Source organism: Bombina bombina, chromosome 1 (genome assembly GCF_027579735.1).
Source record: "Bombina bombina isolate aBomBom1 chromosome 1, aBomBom1.pri, whole genome shotgun sequence".
NCBI lineage: Eukaryota > Metazoa > Chordata > Amphibia > Anura > Bombinatoridae > Bombina > Bombina bombina.
In genome coordinates this window covers 1,145,462,521-1,145,478,503 of record NC_069499.1, presented here as the reverse complement: position 1 = coordinate 1,145,478,503, position 15,983 = coordinate 1,145,462,521, and the positions used below count along the sequence as shown (strand labels likewise).

The following is a 15,983-nucleotide window of genomic DNA, read 5'->3' as shown; positions in this document are numbered from 1 at the left end:
GCAGCAGCACCTCTGCAAGAGCCTAAGAAGACCGTGTTTTACACTAAGGGATCACACAAGTTGCAGGAAGAAAGGCTTCCTTTACCTTCTAGCTCTGTAAAACAATTCTAGGACATTTCTTGCAACCTTCTAAAAACGTATAAGAGAAAGGAATTAGATCTGTATTATGTATATACAAAATGGCACAAAACTCATGCAGTCCAACTTCATATTAAAGCCTAATTGCAATTTTCTAGGTTATGTCTCAACTTATTGCATTTGTTTTAATTCTGTAGAGCTCACTAGATTTCCCTTCTCTTATTTGGACCTGTGATGTAATGGCTAATAATATTAAAGAAAAAAATATATAAATGAGCAAGTATATAATTTTATATAAAAATGGCAAAAGTCTCATTTGTGAAGATGTCAAATAAAACAAGTTGCAATGTATCTGTTTTTATTAAGCAGCTGTACACAATTCTTGCAGTAGTAGAAAATGTATTTAAAAAAATCTAAAATGCAATTCATGATACATGAAAAAAATAATCAGTGATAGTTAGAGAATACATTCTGGAAACCATTTTACATCATGACTATTTTTAAAAACAGGTTAAAGATGAACACAGGATTTTTTTTCCACAGAAAAAAAAATATTTAATAAACTGGCATTTGTTTAGAAAGAAAAATCCACTTTATTACAGATGAAATGCCAACAACTCTTAAGTTAGTTTCCCATGACAAAGGAATAGTTTACAGCAAACAGGAAATATAAACTCTTCTGGAAATGTGGAATGCCAAAAGGCCACTAACACTGAACAGAAGATGGCGAGTCTTCCTAGTATTCAGAGTTGGTTATTTACAAGGAATTTATCCATGATCAGCACTTGTTAAAGCTTCTTCTGAATGATGATGGATACAAATAGGATTATTTAAACCATAATTATTGGGGGTCTTTTAATTCCAATCGTCAGGACACAAACATGGCCCTATTGGGCAAGACTAGGCTAGTAACCATGGTTACTGAGTGGTTGATTTTTTTATATATATATACACATGTGATTTAGTTTAGATGTTCTAAAATCTGACGTGGGTCCTGATTTAGTACGTACCCCACCTCTAAGTTTGCATCCAAATCTAAAGGTCATTTAAACACCTTTCAGGTCTTAAGACAACTCTGCAAATCTGTATAATTTTATAACAGTGAGCAAACATTTTCCCAGATACATCTATACACACAAAAAATTATCAATTCTACAAAATGACTGAACACCGGCAGCTTTTCAGTACCACTCCTACACCCCCATATTTTAAATTGCAACAATTGTTTTTGCCAATTCAAATTATATATACACACAGACCTTTTTCTGATCTTTAACATTGAGTAGCCTATCAACTTTTAAACCCCGACTAGTAAACTATAGCAATATTTTCCCCCATGCAATTGAAATAACATTCTACATTGTTGCTGGACACTTAAAGAGCAAGGTAGTCAATGTTAAAGCTCAGTGTTTAAATTGCAGATATCAATTTAATTTAAAAAAAATAAATGAATGGGACAGTGTAGTGGGTAAATTAAAAAGCATGTCATTTGTGCTGTACTCACCATGAAACCTTATGTGTTTAACTAAGGAGCAAAGTTTGCAGCTCCCAAACCAGGCTGTACCTGTGTGTTAACCTCATTGTGGAGGTTAAATGTAGTTACACTGTGAATAGTGCAAACAGCACGTGCTGTAATGAAATAGAACATGCCATTTCCCCACTACAATGTCACTTTAGTTGTAAGCTTCTTGTTTTGTAAATTAAATACTTGTCCAGAAAATAGTTTAACCAGCATCAATGACAACGTGGAAGTTTGATATAACCACAAACGTTTTACAGCAAAATAGTTGATCAGTAACAGCAAACTCCTGTACGATTCTGCAAAAAATTCTTAAAAACTATAACAAGTATCAATTATTAAACCATCACCGTACCTTTCACACATGACATCTTTGCTACAAGCCCAAGTTTAAAGTGAAACATTTTTCACAGACCATCAAATTGAGTGTCAACTAGATAAATACTGTAGATACAGACTAAACTTGCCAGCAAAATATGGTCTTTTTATAACCACTGGGTGCACCGCATGAAAATGTCACCCTAAGCCATCTTCTGCCAGAGGAGATTGCAATGCATAGAGGCCACTTGCTATAGTGAATTAAAATTCATTGCCTTCATTTCAGTTTAGGGATCAAGCAGAACCCTCTTGTCTAAAAACAGTCTTCAAAGTAGCTGTTACTGTACAGTTGTGGAGCACAGTTATCAAACTCCAACTAGCCATGGTTTTAATCTGTGCAATGATGAGATGCGGATCCACAACTCCTGCCATTAACTCCGGTAGGGTTTAAAAGCGTTCTCTCAGTAGAGTGGATTCTTTAACTGGTGGAGAACTCTGATTACAATATCATGCAGCGTCTAAAGGAGGAAACATACATAGTTATAGCACAAGATACTGCCAATGTTAGGATTTAATTAAAGGGACAGTAAAGTCAAAAATCAGGATTCAGATAAAGCACTGGTTTTCAAACCTGTCCTCAGGCCTCCCTAACTAGAGCACAGGTGAAATTATCAGCTTAGTAAACACTTATTTTAGCTGTTCTTACCCAAGATAACCTAGAAGAGTGAGGGAATGCATGTAATTTTAAAATTGGCTTTCCAATTATGTTCTCTTCAAATCCTTTGTTGAAGAATAAACCTAGGCATGCTGTTAGGAGCATGCACATGTTTTTAGCAGCAGTATTTGCAACATTGTTCATAGGAACATTATACAATGTTACAAATACTGCAGCCAGATGGCGAATGACACGTGCATACGTCTGAGCTCATCTAGGATTACTCTAACAAAGGATACCAAAAGAACAAAGCAAAATTGATAATAGAAGTAAATTAGAAAGTTGTTTAAAGTGTCATGTTCTATCCAGTCCATTGATACAGCATAGTTTTAAATATTCCAATTTATATTGTCAATTTTACTTAATTCTCTTGTTATCCTTTGTTAAATGAGCAGTAATGCACTACAGGGAGCTAGTTGAACAGATTAGTAAGTTAATGACAAGTGGCAGCTAACTCCCACTTCCTGAGCCTATCTAGGTATACTTTGGGGGGAAAAGAAAAAAATACTACAAGAACTAATTAAAATAGATAAGTAAATTGGAAAGTCGTATGCTCTAACTCATGAAGGAAACTTTAGGTTTTATGTCCCTTAAAGTTTAATTTTGACTTTACTGTCCCTTTAAAGGTCTTATATTTTCTAGAAAGTGTGTCTTGTCACTGTGTAAGGTCCACACCAGGATAACTCATCTACAGATCTGAACTATTATTCATTTTGCCTTCTATAAATCCTCTAATTTATGAATTTTGCAATGGGAGAGAGGTTTACAACACATTAAATAAGTCAATAGCAATTCTAATGATGTATTTATATAGCAGCCTAAGATACCATGTTACTGTTATCTTATGGAAATGCAACAAAGCTAGTACAATTCTTTTCATTTGAAAATCCAGCCAAATAGCCAAACACACTCAGGTTATGAGGATGGCCACTATTCATATAGCCACATTTTTACAACCTACATGCATGATCTGAGAGATTGTTAAATGGTCAGCACATGCTCACAAAAATGGTGCTCCCCATAACATAAAGCTCGGATTAAACAATACAACTCCACTCTAGTAGCTGAGCAGATTTATGTAAAATAGCAACAAGGTAGTACATAAGATGGCTCCTGCTGGCAGCTGCCTTCTGCCTACAGATGTACAGGGAGGGAGCAAGCAGTGACTAAAGGGATTGGTTTGTTTTTTTTGGAGCTGTACTTCAAGCTGACTTGTGCCACATCTTCACATCCACTGGATTTTCAGCAACATAGTATTATAATGTGCATGCTCTAGTAAATCGGATAGCAACATTTGTAGTGAACGTTTGCAGTGTTTCTCCCACAAGCGGGGCGGTACAAAAACTATATTGCCCATTCTTAAGTGAGGGCAGTATTAACGTGAATGTAAACTTGCCTGCATTCAGTAAAGTCATAGAATAAATTTTACAAAATAAGGCAGACTTTGTCATGATTTTTCTATGTTTTGTATATTTCTTCCAAATTCTACCTTTTTATGCTCTATTTATTTCCACTGGGGCATTCAGCTCCTTTCATAACACGTTACAGGATGTGACGTGTCATGAAAGGGGCTGAACGCCCCGGGGGGAATGATTAGTCGATTGAATATTTATCATCTGTTAATCAAGTAATCAGTATGGCGGGCGGAGGAACAGCGCTAATCTTTAGAGCATAAAAAGGTAGAAGTTGGAAGAAATATACAAAATGTAAACAAAATCATGAATGATAGTCTGCCTTATTTTGTAAATTCTATGCTGTGACGTTACCGAAGGCGGGCTGCTAAAAAGTGATTGTAATCGTTCTGGGAGTAATCAGTGTAACTATGATCAAAATCTAACCCCACTTTCATTCAGGATTACTTAGTTCGCTCCTAAATAAGTGTTTTTAAAGCTAATCGCTCCGATTTACTCATACCTCAACTCCCAGCACTGCTCTACACTTTATTTTTTTTATGACATTTCTTCTTTCGGCTAATTGATTTCTTCTATAAAGATACGACAAGTCCACAGATTCATCCTTTACTTGTGGGATATTATCCTCCTGCTAACAGGAAGTGGCAAAGAGCACCACAGCAGAGCTGTCTATATAGCTCCACCCTTGACTCCACCCCCAGTCATTCTCTTTGCCTACTCTAAGTAATAGGAAGGGTAAAGTGAAAGAGGTGATAAAATGTTAGTTTCTCTTGTTAAGTGTATCCAGTCCACGGATCATCCATTACTTGTGGGATATTCTCCTTCCCAACAGGAAGTTGCAAGAGGATCACCCACAGCAGAGCTGCTATATAGCTCCTCCCCTCACTGCCATATCCAGTCATTCTCTTGCAACTCTCAACTAAGATGGAGGTCGTAAGAGGACTGTGGTGTTTTATACTTAGTTTATTTCTTCAATCAAAAGTTTGTTATTTTTAAATGGTACCGGAGTGTACTGTTTATCTCAGGCAGTATTTAGAAGAAGAATCTGCCTGCGTTTTCTATGATCTTAGCAGAAGTAACTAAGATCCTTTGCTGTTCTCACATATTCTGAGGAGTGATGTAACTTCAGAGGGGGAATAGCGTGCAGGTTTTCCTGCAATAAGGTATGTGCAGTTAAAATATTTTTCTAGGGATGGAATTTGCTAGAAAATGCTGCTGATACCGAAGTAATGTAAGTAAAGCCTTAAATGCAGTGATAGCGACTGGTATCAGGCTTATTAATAGAGATACATAAAAGTGTATTTTAAAACGTTTGCTGGCATGTTTAATCGTTATTTACATATGTTTGGTGATAAAACCTGATTCAGAGATTTCTAATTTTAAATTTAAGCTTGAGAACCTCCGTGTATTGCTTGGGGAGGTATTAGCTGCTCTGAATGACTGTAACACAGTTGCAATTCCAGAGAAATTGTGTAGGCTGGATAGATACTATGCGGTGCCGGTGTTTAACGGTTTTACGTTTTTCCTATACCTAAAAGGCTTACAGAAATTATTAGCAAGGAGTGGGATAGACCCGGTGTGCCTTTTTCCCCACCTCCTATATTTAGAAAAATGTTTCCAATAGACGCCACTACACGGGACTTATGGCAGACGGTCCCTAAGGTGGAGGGAGCAGTTTCTACTTTAGCAAAGCGTACCACTATCCCGGTTGAGGACAGTTGTGCTTTTTCAGATCCAATGGATAAAAAATTGGAGGGTTACCTTAAGAAAATGTTTATTCAACAAGGTTTTATTTTACAGCCCCTTGCATGCATTGCGCCTGTCACTGCTTCGGCGGCATTCTGGTTTGAGGCCCTGGAAGAGGCCATCCAGACAGCTCCATTGAATGAAAATATTGACAAGCTTAGAACGCTTAAGCTAGCTGACTCATTTGTTTCTGATGCCATTGTTCATTTGACTAAACTAACGGCTAAGAATTCCGGATTCGCCATCCAGGCGCGTAGGGCACTATGGCTTAAATCCTGGTCAGCTGACATGACTTCAAAGTCTAAATTACTCAACATTCCTTTCAAGGGGCAGACCTTATTCGGGCCTGGCTTGAAGGAAATTATTGCTGACATTACTGGAGGCAAGGGTCATACCCTTCCTCAGGACAGGGCCAAATCAAAGGCCAAACAGTCTAATTTTCGTGCCTTTCGAAATTTCAAGGCAGGAGCAGCATCAACTTCCTCCGCTTCAAAACAAGAGGGAACTGTTGCTCATTCCAGACAGGCCTGCAAACCTAACTAGTCCTGGAACAAGGGCAAGCAGGCCAGGAAGCCTGCTGCTGCCCCCAAGACTGCATGAAAGAACGGCCCCCTATCCGGAAACGGATCTAGTGGGGGGCAGACTTTCTCTCTTCGCCCAGGCGTGGGCAAGAGATGTTCAGGATCCCTGGGCGTTGGAGATCATATCTCAGGGATATCTTCTGGACTTCAAAGCTTCTCCTCCACAAGGGAGATTTCATCTTTCAAGGTTATCATCAAACCAGATAAAGAAAGAGGCATTCCTAAGCTGTGTGCAAGACCTCCTAGTAATGGGAGTGATCCATCCAGTTCCGCGGACGGAACAAGGACAGGGATTTTATTCAAATCTGTTTGTGGTTCGCAAGAAAGAGAGAACCTTCAGACCAATCTTGGATCTAAAGATCTTAAACAAATTCCTCAGAGTTCCATCATTCAAAATGGAAACTATTCGGACCATCCTACCCATGATCCAAGAGGGTCAGTACATGACCACTGTGGACTTAAAGGATGCCTACCTTCACATACCGATTCACAAAGATCATCATCGGTTCCTAAGGTTTGCCTTTCTAGACAGGCATTACCAATTTGTAGCTCTTCCCTTCAGGTTGGCCACTGCCCCGAGAATTTTTACAAAGGTTCTGGGCTCACTTCTGGCGGTTCTAAGACCGCGAGGCATAGCGGTGGCTCCGTATCTAGACGACATCCTGATACAGGCGTCAAGCTTTCAAATTGCCAAGTCTCATACAGAGATAGTTCTGGCATTTCTGAGGCCGCATGGGTGGAAAGTGAATGTGGAAAAGAGTTCTCTATCACCACTCACAAGAGTCTCCTTCCTAGGGACTCATAGATTCTGTAGAGATGAAAATTTACCTGACGGAGTCCAGGTTATCAAAACTTCTAAATGCTTGCCGTGTCCTTCATTCCATTCCACGCCCGTCAGTGACTCAGTGCATGGAAGTAATCGGCTTAATGGTAGCGGCAATGAACATAGTGCCATTTGCGCGCCTGCATCTCAGACCGCTGCAATTATGCATGCTAAGTCAGTGGAATGGGGATTACTCAGATTTGTCCCCTCTACTAAATCTGGATCAAGAGACCAGATATTCTCTTCTCTGGTGGCTTTCTCGGGTCCATCTGTCCAAGGGCATGAAATTTCGCAGGCCAGATTGGACGATTGTAACAACAGATGCCAGCCTTCTAGGTTGGGGCGCAGTCTGGAACTTCCTGAAGGCTCAGGGATCGTGGACTCAGGAGGAGAAACTCCTCCCAATAAATATTCTGGAGTTAAGAGCAATATTCAATGCTCTTATAGCTTGGCCTCAGTTAGCAACACTGAGGTTCATCAGATTTCAGTCGGACAACATCACGACTGTGGCTTACATCAACCATCAAGGGGGAACCAGGAGTTCCCTAGCGATGTTAGAAGTCTCAAAGATAATTCGCTGGGCAGAGTCTCACTCTTGCCACCTGTCAGCGATCCACATCCCAGGCGTAGAGAACTGGGTGGCGGATTTTCTAAGTCAGACTTTTCATCCGGAAAAGTGGGAACTCCATCCGGAGGTGTTTGCTCAACTGGTCCATCGTTGGGGCAAACCAGAACTGGATCTCATGGCGTCTCGCCAGAACGCCAAGCTTCCTTGTTACGGATCCAGGTCCAGGGACCCGGGAGCAACGCTGATAGATGCTCTAGCAGCTCCTTGGTTCTTCAACCTGGCCTATGTGTTTCCACCGTTTCCTCTGCTCCCTCGACTGATTGCCAAAATCAAACAAGAGAGAGCATCAGTGATTCTGATAGCGCCTGCGTGGCCACGCAGTACCTGGTATGCAGACCTAGTGGACATGTCATCTCTTCCACCATGGACTCTGCCTCTGAGGCAGGACCTTCTAATACAAGGTCCTTTCAATCATCCAAATCTAGTTTCTCTGAGACTGACTGCATGGAGATTGAACGCTTGATCCTATCAAGGCGTGGCTTCTCCGAGTCAGTCAATGATATCTTAATACAGGCTCGGAAGCCTGTCACCAGGAAAATCTACCATAAGATATGCCGTAAATATCTTTATTGGTGTGAATCCAAGAGTTACTCATGGAGTAAGGTTAGGATTCCTAGGATATTGTCCTTTCTCCAAGAGGGTTTGGACAAAGGCTTATCAGCTAGTTCTTTAAAAGGACAGATCTCTGCTCTGTCTATTCTTTTGCACAAGCGCCTGGCAGAAGTTCCAGACATCCAGGCATTTTGTCAGGCTTTGGTTAGGATTAAGCCTGTGATTAAAACTGTTGCTCCCCCGTGGAGCTTAAACTTGGTTCTTAAAGTTCTTCAGGGAGTTCCGTTTGAACCCCTTCTTTCTATTGATATTAAACTTTTATCTTGGAAAGTTCTGTTTTTGATGGCTCTTTCCTCGGCTCGAAGAGTCTCTGAGTTATCTGCCTTACATTGTAATTCTCCTTATCTGATTTTTCATTCAGACAAGGTAGTTCTGCGTACCAAACCTGGGTTTTTACCTAAGGTGGTTTCTAACAGGAATATCAATCAAGAGATTGTTGTTCCATCATTGTGTCCTAATCCTTCTTCAAAGAAGGAACGTCTTTTGCATAATCTGGACCGTGCCTTGAAGTTTTACTTACAGGCTACTAAAGATTTTCGTCAAACATCTGCCCTGTTTGTTGTTTACTCTGGACAGAGGAGAAGTCAAAAAGCTTCAGCAACCTCTCTCTCCTTTTGGCTTCGGAGCATAATACGCTTAGCCTATGAGACTGCTGGACAGCAGCCCCCTGAAAGGATTACAGCTCATTCTACTAGAGCTGTGGCTTCCACCTGGGCCTTTAAAAATGAGGCCTCTGTTGAACAGATTTGCAAGGCTGCGACTTGGTCTTCGCTTCACACCTTTTCAAAATTTTACAAATTTGACACTTTTGCTTCTTCGGAGGCTGTTTTTGGGAGAAAGGTTCTACAGGCAGTGGTTCCTTCCGTTTAAGTTCCTGCCTTGTCCCTCCCATCGTGCGTGTACTTTAGCTTTGGTATTGGTATCCCACAAGTAATGGATGATCCGTGGACTGAATACACTTAACAAGAGAAAACATAATTTATGCTTACCTGATAAATTTATTTCTCTTGTAGTGTATCCAGTCCACGGCCCACCCTGTCCTTTTAAGGCAGGTCTAAATTTTAATTAAACTACAGTCACCACTGCACCCTATGGTTTCTCCTTTCTCGTCTTGTTTTGGTCGAATGACTGGATATGGCAGTGAGGGGAGGAGCTATATAGCAGCTCTGCTGTGGGTGATCCTCTTGCAACTTCCTGTTGGGAAGGAGAATATCCCACAAGTAATGGATGATCCGTGGACTGGATACACTACAAGAGAAATAAATTTATCAGGTAAGCATAAATTATGTCTTTATTTTCTAAACAGGCCAAGAAGCCCGCTGCTGCTACCAAGACAGCATGAAGGGGCAGCCCCTGATCCGGATCTAGTAGGGGCAGACTTTCTCTCTTTGCTCAGGCTTGGGCAAGAGACGTTCAAGATTCCTGGGCATTAGAAATTGTGACCCAGGAGTATCTTCTAGAATTCAAAGATTCTCCTCCAAGGGGGAGATTTAATCGTTCACGATTGTCTGTAAACCAGACAAAAAGAGAGGCGTTCTTACGCTGTGTAGAAGACCTATATACTATGGATGTAACCCGCCCAGTTCCAAAAGCAGAACAGGGGCAGGGGTTTTACTCCAATCTGTTCGTGGTTCCCAAAAAAGAGGGAACCTTCAGACCGATTTTAGATCTCAAGATCCTAAATAAATTCTTCAAGATGGAGACCATTCGCCGCAGGGCATAGCAGTGGCGCCTTATCTGGACGATATCTTAATTCAGGCGTCAACTTACCAACTAGCAAAATCTCACACGGACATCGTGTTGGCTTTTCTAAGAGCTCACGGGTGGAAGGTGAATGTACAAAAAAGAGTTCACTTATCCCTCTCACAAGAGTTCCATTCCTGGGAACTCAGAAAAATGTTCATGTTTGCCGAATCTATCAGATGGAGGTCAGAAAATCAAAGATTTCTCTTGTAAGGTGTATCCAGTCCACGGGTTCATCCATTACTTGTGGGATATTCTCCTTCCCAACAGGAAGTTGCAAGAGGACACCCACAGCAGAGCTGTCTATAAAGCTCCTCCCCTAACTGCCACCCCCAGTCATTCTCTTGCAACTCTCGACAAGAAAGGAAGTATCAAAAGATATGTGGTGACTTAGTGTAGTTTTACCTTCTATCAAGAGTTTGTTATTTTTAAACTGTACCGGCGTTGTACTGTTTTACTCTCAGGCAGAAATTAGAAGAAGAATTCTGCCTGGAGGTTTGATGATCTTAGTGGTTTGTAACTAAGGTCCATTGCTGTTCTCACACATAACTGAAGAATATGGGAAAACTTCAGTTGGGGGAACGGTCTGCAGATTACCTGCTTTGAGGTATGTTCAGTATTTTTATTTCTAGAGAAATGAATAAGTTCTAGAAAATGCTGACAGAGCCTTGTGTATTTGAGGTAAGCCTGATGAAGTGATTTAACAGCGACTGAGATCATGCTTACAAAACAGGGTAATACTCTTATTACTTAGTGACAAAACGTTTACATGATTTCATAAATAGGACGTTTTTTCTCTGAGGGAGATAAGTCTTTATTTGGGGCCTAGTTTCCACATGGCTAGTCAGATACTCCTAGGAGTATTTTCTTAAGGCCCCTCTGGCATCCAGTACATGGTGGGAGGGGCCTATTTTAGTGCTCTAACTGCGCAGTTTTAATTCAGACAGACATCCAGCTTCCCTAGAGGAGTCCTCTGGCATCTGAGGACCATTTCAAAGGGGTTATTTCTGCACAAAATCGTTTTTGAGGGCAGGTAGGAGCCTCAGCAGAGCTGTGGTAAGGTGCTCAATTGACTTAACGTTTTTTAACGTTTTTCAATCCGGTTTGGGGCCTAAGGGGTTAATCATCCATTTGCAAGTGGGTGCAAAGTTGCTTTAGTCCCTTACATACACTGTAAAAATTTCAAAGACTTTACTGTATTTTTACACTGTTTTGCAGTTTAAGTGCTAGTTTTTTTCTCTTAAAGGCACAGTAACGTTTTTGTTTAATTGCTGTTTCACCTTTATTAAAGTGTTTTCCAAGCTTGCTTGTCTCATTACTAGTCTGTTAAACATGTCTGACATAGAGGAAACTCCTTGTTCAATATGTTTGGAAGCCATGGTGGAACCCCCTCTTAGAATGTGTACCAAATGTACTGATATTTCTATAAACTATAAAGACCATATTATGGCGCTTAAAGATTTATCTCCAGCGGATTCTCTGACTGAAAAGAGGGAGACTATGCCATCTAGCTCTCCCCATGTGTCAGAACCTATAACTCCCGCTCAAGTAACGTCAAGTACATCTAGCACGTCTAATTCTTTTACCTTACAGGACATGGCGGCAGTTATGAATGCTACCCTCTCAGAGGTATTCTCCAAACTGCCAGGGTTACAAGGAAAGCGAGACAGCTCTGGGGCTAGAACTAATACAGAGCTTTCTGACGCTTTAATGCCTGTGTCCGATATACCCTCACAATACTCAGAAGCCGAGGCAGGTGAGCTTCTATCTGTGGGTGACATTTCAGACTCAGGGAAGGCGTTACTTCAGTCTGATTCTGAAATGACAGCATTTAAATTTAAGCTTGAACACCTCCGCTTATTGCTTAGGGAGGTTTTAGCGACTCTGGATGACTGTGACCCCATTGTGCTTCCAGAGAAATTGTGTAAAATGGACAAATACTTTGCAGTGCCTGTTTACACTGATGTTTTTCCAGTCCCTAAGAGGTTTTCGGAAATTATTACTAAGGAATGGGATAGACCAGGTGTGCCATTCTCTCCCCCTCCTGCTTTCAAAAAGATGTTTCCCATAGATGCCGCCATACGGGACTCGTAGACGGTTCCTAAGGTGGAGGGAGCAGTCTCTACTCTAGCTAAGCGTACAACTATCCCCGTCGAGGACAGTTGTGCTTTCCTAGATCCTATGGACAAAAAATTGGAGGGTCTACTTAAGAAATTTTTTATAAATCAAGGTTTTATTCTCCAGCCTCTTACATGCATTGCCCCAGTTACTGCTGCAGCGGCTTTTTGGTTTGAGTCTCTCGAGGAGGCTCTACAGGTGGAGACCCCGCTAGACGATATTCTAGACAGGATTAAAGCTCTTAAGTTAGCTAACTCCTTTATTTCTGACGCCATTTTTCATTTAGCCAAGGTAACGGCTAAGAATTCAGGTTTTGCCATTTTGGCGCGTAGGGCGCTATGGCTTAAGTCCTGGTCAGCAGACGTTACTTCAAAGTCTAAGCTTCTTAACATCCCCTTCAAGGGACAGACCCTATTCGGGCCTGGTCTGAAGGAGATAATTTCTGATATTACTGGAGGAAAAGGTCACGCCCTTCCTCAGGATAGGTCCAATAAGTTAAGGACCAAACAGAATTTTTGTTCCTTTCGAAACTTCAAGAGTGGCGCAGCTTCAGTTTCCTCTAATGCAAAACAAGAGGGAAATTTCGCCCAGTCCAAACCAGTCTGGAAACCTAACCAGGCTTGGAACAAGGGGAAGCAGGCCAAGAAACCTGCGGCTGCCTCTAAGACAGCATGAAGGAGTAGCCCCCGATCCGGGACCGGATCTAGTAGGGGGCAGACTTTCCCTCTTCGCCCAGGCTTGGGCAAGAGACGTCCAGGATCCCTGGGCATTAGAGATTGTTTCCCAGGGATATCTTCTGGACTTCAAAGCTTCATCTCCCAAGGGGAGATTTCATCTCTCACAATTATCTGTAAACCAGATAAAGAGAGAGGGATTCTTACGTTGTGTTCAAGACCTACTGGTTATGGGAATGATCCACCCAGTTCCAAGGGAGGAACAGGGGCAGGGCTTCTATTCAAATCTGTTTATAGTTCCCAAAAAAGAGGGAACTTTCAGACCAATCTTGGATCTCAAGATCCTAAACAAATTTCTCAGGGTCCCATCTTTCAAGATGGAGACTATCCGAACCATCCTCCCTATGATCCAGGAGGGTCAATATATGACTACCGTGGACTTAAAGGATGCTTATCTCCACATTCCGATTCACAAAGATCATCATCAGTTCCTCAGGTTCGCCTTCTTAGACAGGCATTACCAGTTTGTGGCTCTTCCCTTCGGGTTAGCCACGGCACCAAGAATCTTTACAAAGGTTCTAGGGTCCCTACTGGCGGTTCTAAGACCACGGGGTATAGCAGTGGCTCCTTACCTAGACGACATTCTGATACAGGCATCGACTTTTCAAATCGCCAAGTCCCATACGGACATTGTTCTGGCCTTTCTGAGGTCTCACGGGTGGAAGGTGAACGAAGAAAAGAGTTCTCTCTCCCCTCTCACAAAAGAGTTTCCTCCCTAGGAACACTGATAGATTCAGTAGAAATGAGTTTTTTTCTGACAGAGGTCAGATTATCAAAGCTTCTAACTTCCTGCCGTGCTCTTCATTCCACTTCTCGGCCGTCAGTGGCTCAGTGTATGGAAGTAATTGGCCTAATGGTAGCGGCAATGGACATAGTTCTGTTTGCCCGCCTACATCTCAGACCACTGCAACTTTGGATGCTCAATCAGTGGAATGGGGACTACACAGATTTGTCCCCTCTGCTAAATCTGGATCAAGAGACCAGGGATTCTCTTCTCTGGTGGTTATTTCGGGTCCATCTGTCCAGGGGAATGAGTTTCCGCAGGCCAGAGTGGACTATAGTGACGACAGATGCCAGCCTTCTGGGCTGGTGCGCGGTCTGGAACTCCCTGAAGGCTCAGGGTTCATGGACTCAGGAGGAAGCCCTCCTTCCGATAAACATTCTGGAACTGAGAGCGATATTCAATGCTCTTCAGGCTTGGCCTCAACTAGCTGCGGTCAGGTTCATCAGATTTCAGTCGGACAATATCACTATGGGCATCTCTCAGCTATACATATCCCAGGAGTAGAGAACTGGGAGGCGGATTTTGGCAGACTTTTCATCCGGGGGAGTGGGAGCTCCATCCGGAGGTATTTGCCCAGCTGATTCAACTATGGGGCAAACCAGAACTGGATCTGATGGCGTCTCGTCAGAACGCCAAGCTTCCTTGTTACGGGTCCAGGTCAAGGGATCCCCAGGCAGCGCCGATAGATGCTCTAGCAGCACCCTGGTCCTTCAGCCTGGCTTATGTGTTCCCACCATTTCCTCTCCTCCCTCGTCTGATTGCCAAGATCAAGCAGGAGAGAGCTTTGGTGATTTTGATAGCACCTGCGTGGCCACACAGGACTTGGTATGCAGATCTGGTGGACATGTCATCCCTTCCACCATGGTCTCTTCCGCTGAGGTAGGACCTTTTACTCCAAGGTCCATCCAAACATCCAAATCTAATTTCTCTGTGGCTGACTGCTTGGAGATTGAACGCTTGATTTGGTCAAAACGTGGTTTCTCCGAGTCAGTCATTGATACCTTAATTCAGGCTCGAAAGCCTGTCACCAGAAAAATCTATCATAAGATATGGTGTAAATATCTTCATTGGTGTGAATCCAAGGGTTACTCATGGAGTAAAGTCAGGATTCCTAGGATATTATCCTTTCTCCAAGAAGGATTGGAGAAGGGATTGTCAGCTAGTTCCTTAAAAGGGACAGATTTCTGCTCTGTCTATTCTTCTACTCAAGCGTCTGGCAGATGTTCCAGACGTTCAGGCGTTTTGTCAGGCTTTAGTTAGAATCAAGCTTGTGTTTAAACCTGTTGCTCCACCATGGAGTTTAAATTTAGTTCTTGAAGTTCTTCAAGGGGTTCCGTTTGAACCTCTGCATTCCATAGATATCAAGCTTTTATCTTGGAAAGTTCTGTTTTTGGTAGCTATCTCTTCGGCTCGTAGAGTTTCAGAGTTATCTGCCTTACAGTGCGATTCCCCTTATCTGATCTTCCATGCAGATAAGGTAGTTTTGCGTACCAAACCTGGGTTTCTTCCTAAGGTGGTATCTAATAAGAATATCAATCAGGAGATTGTTGTTCCGTCACTGTGTCCTAATCCTTCTTCAAAGAAGGAACGTCTATTACACAATCTTGACGTGGTTCGTGCTTTAAAGATTTACAAGCTACTAAGGATTTTCGTCAAACATCTTCATTGTTTGTTGTCTACTCTGGACAGAGGAGAGGCCAAAAGGCTTCGGCATCTTCTCTTTCTTTTTGGCTGAGAAGCATAATCCGTTTAGTTTATGAGACTGCTGGCCAGCAGCCTCCTGAAAGAATTACAGCTCATTCCACTAGAGCAGTAGCTTCCACATGGGCTTTTAAAAATGAGGCCTCTGCTGAACAGATTTGTAAGGCGGCGACTTGGTCTTCGCTTCATACTTTTTCTAAATTCTACAAAATTTGATACCTTTGCTTCCTCGGAGGCTATATTTGGGAGAAAGGTCTTACAGGCAGTGGTGCCTTCCGTTTAAGTTCCTGCCTTGTCTCTCCCTTCATCCGTGTCCTAAAGCTTTGGTATTGGTATCCCACAAGTAATGGATGAACCCGTGGACTGGATACACCTTACAAGAGAAAACAAAATTTATGCTTACCTGATAAATTTCTCTCTTGTGGTGTATCCAGTCCACGGCTCGCCCTGTCACTTTAAGGCAGGTGTTTT

At 42.1% G+C, this 15,983-nt stretch overlaps 1 protein-coding gene across 6 annotated transcripts in view; it reads right to left on the bottom strand.

Moving 5' to 3' along the window:
• Window positions 1-419: 419 nt before the first annotated feature.
• The window catches only part of MLX (MAX dimerization protein MLX), a 41,762-nt gene continuing 26,198 nt past the window's right edge, over window positions 420-15,983 (bottom strand). For all 6 annotated transcript variants that reach the window (XM_053699265.1, XM_053699272.1, XM_053699282.1 and 3 more), the window contains one exon: window positions 420-2,433. In XM_053699265.1, coding sequence (XP_053555240.1) covers window positions 2,377-2,433 — 57 coding nt within the window. In that variant the 3' untranslated portion in view covers window positions 420-2,376. The remainder of the gene's footprint in view (window positions 2,434-15,983) is intronic.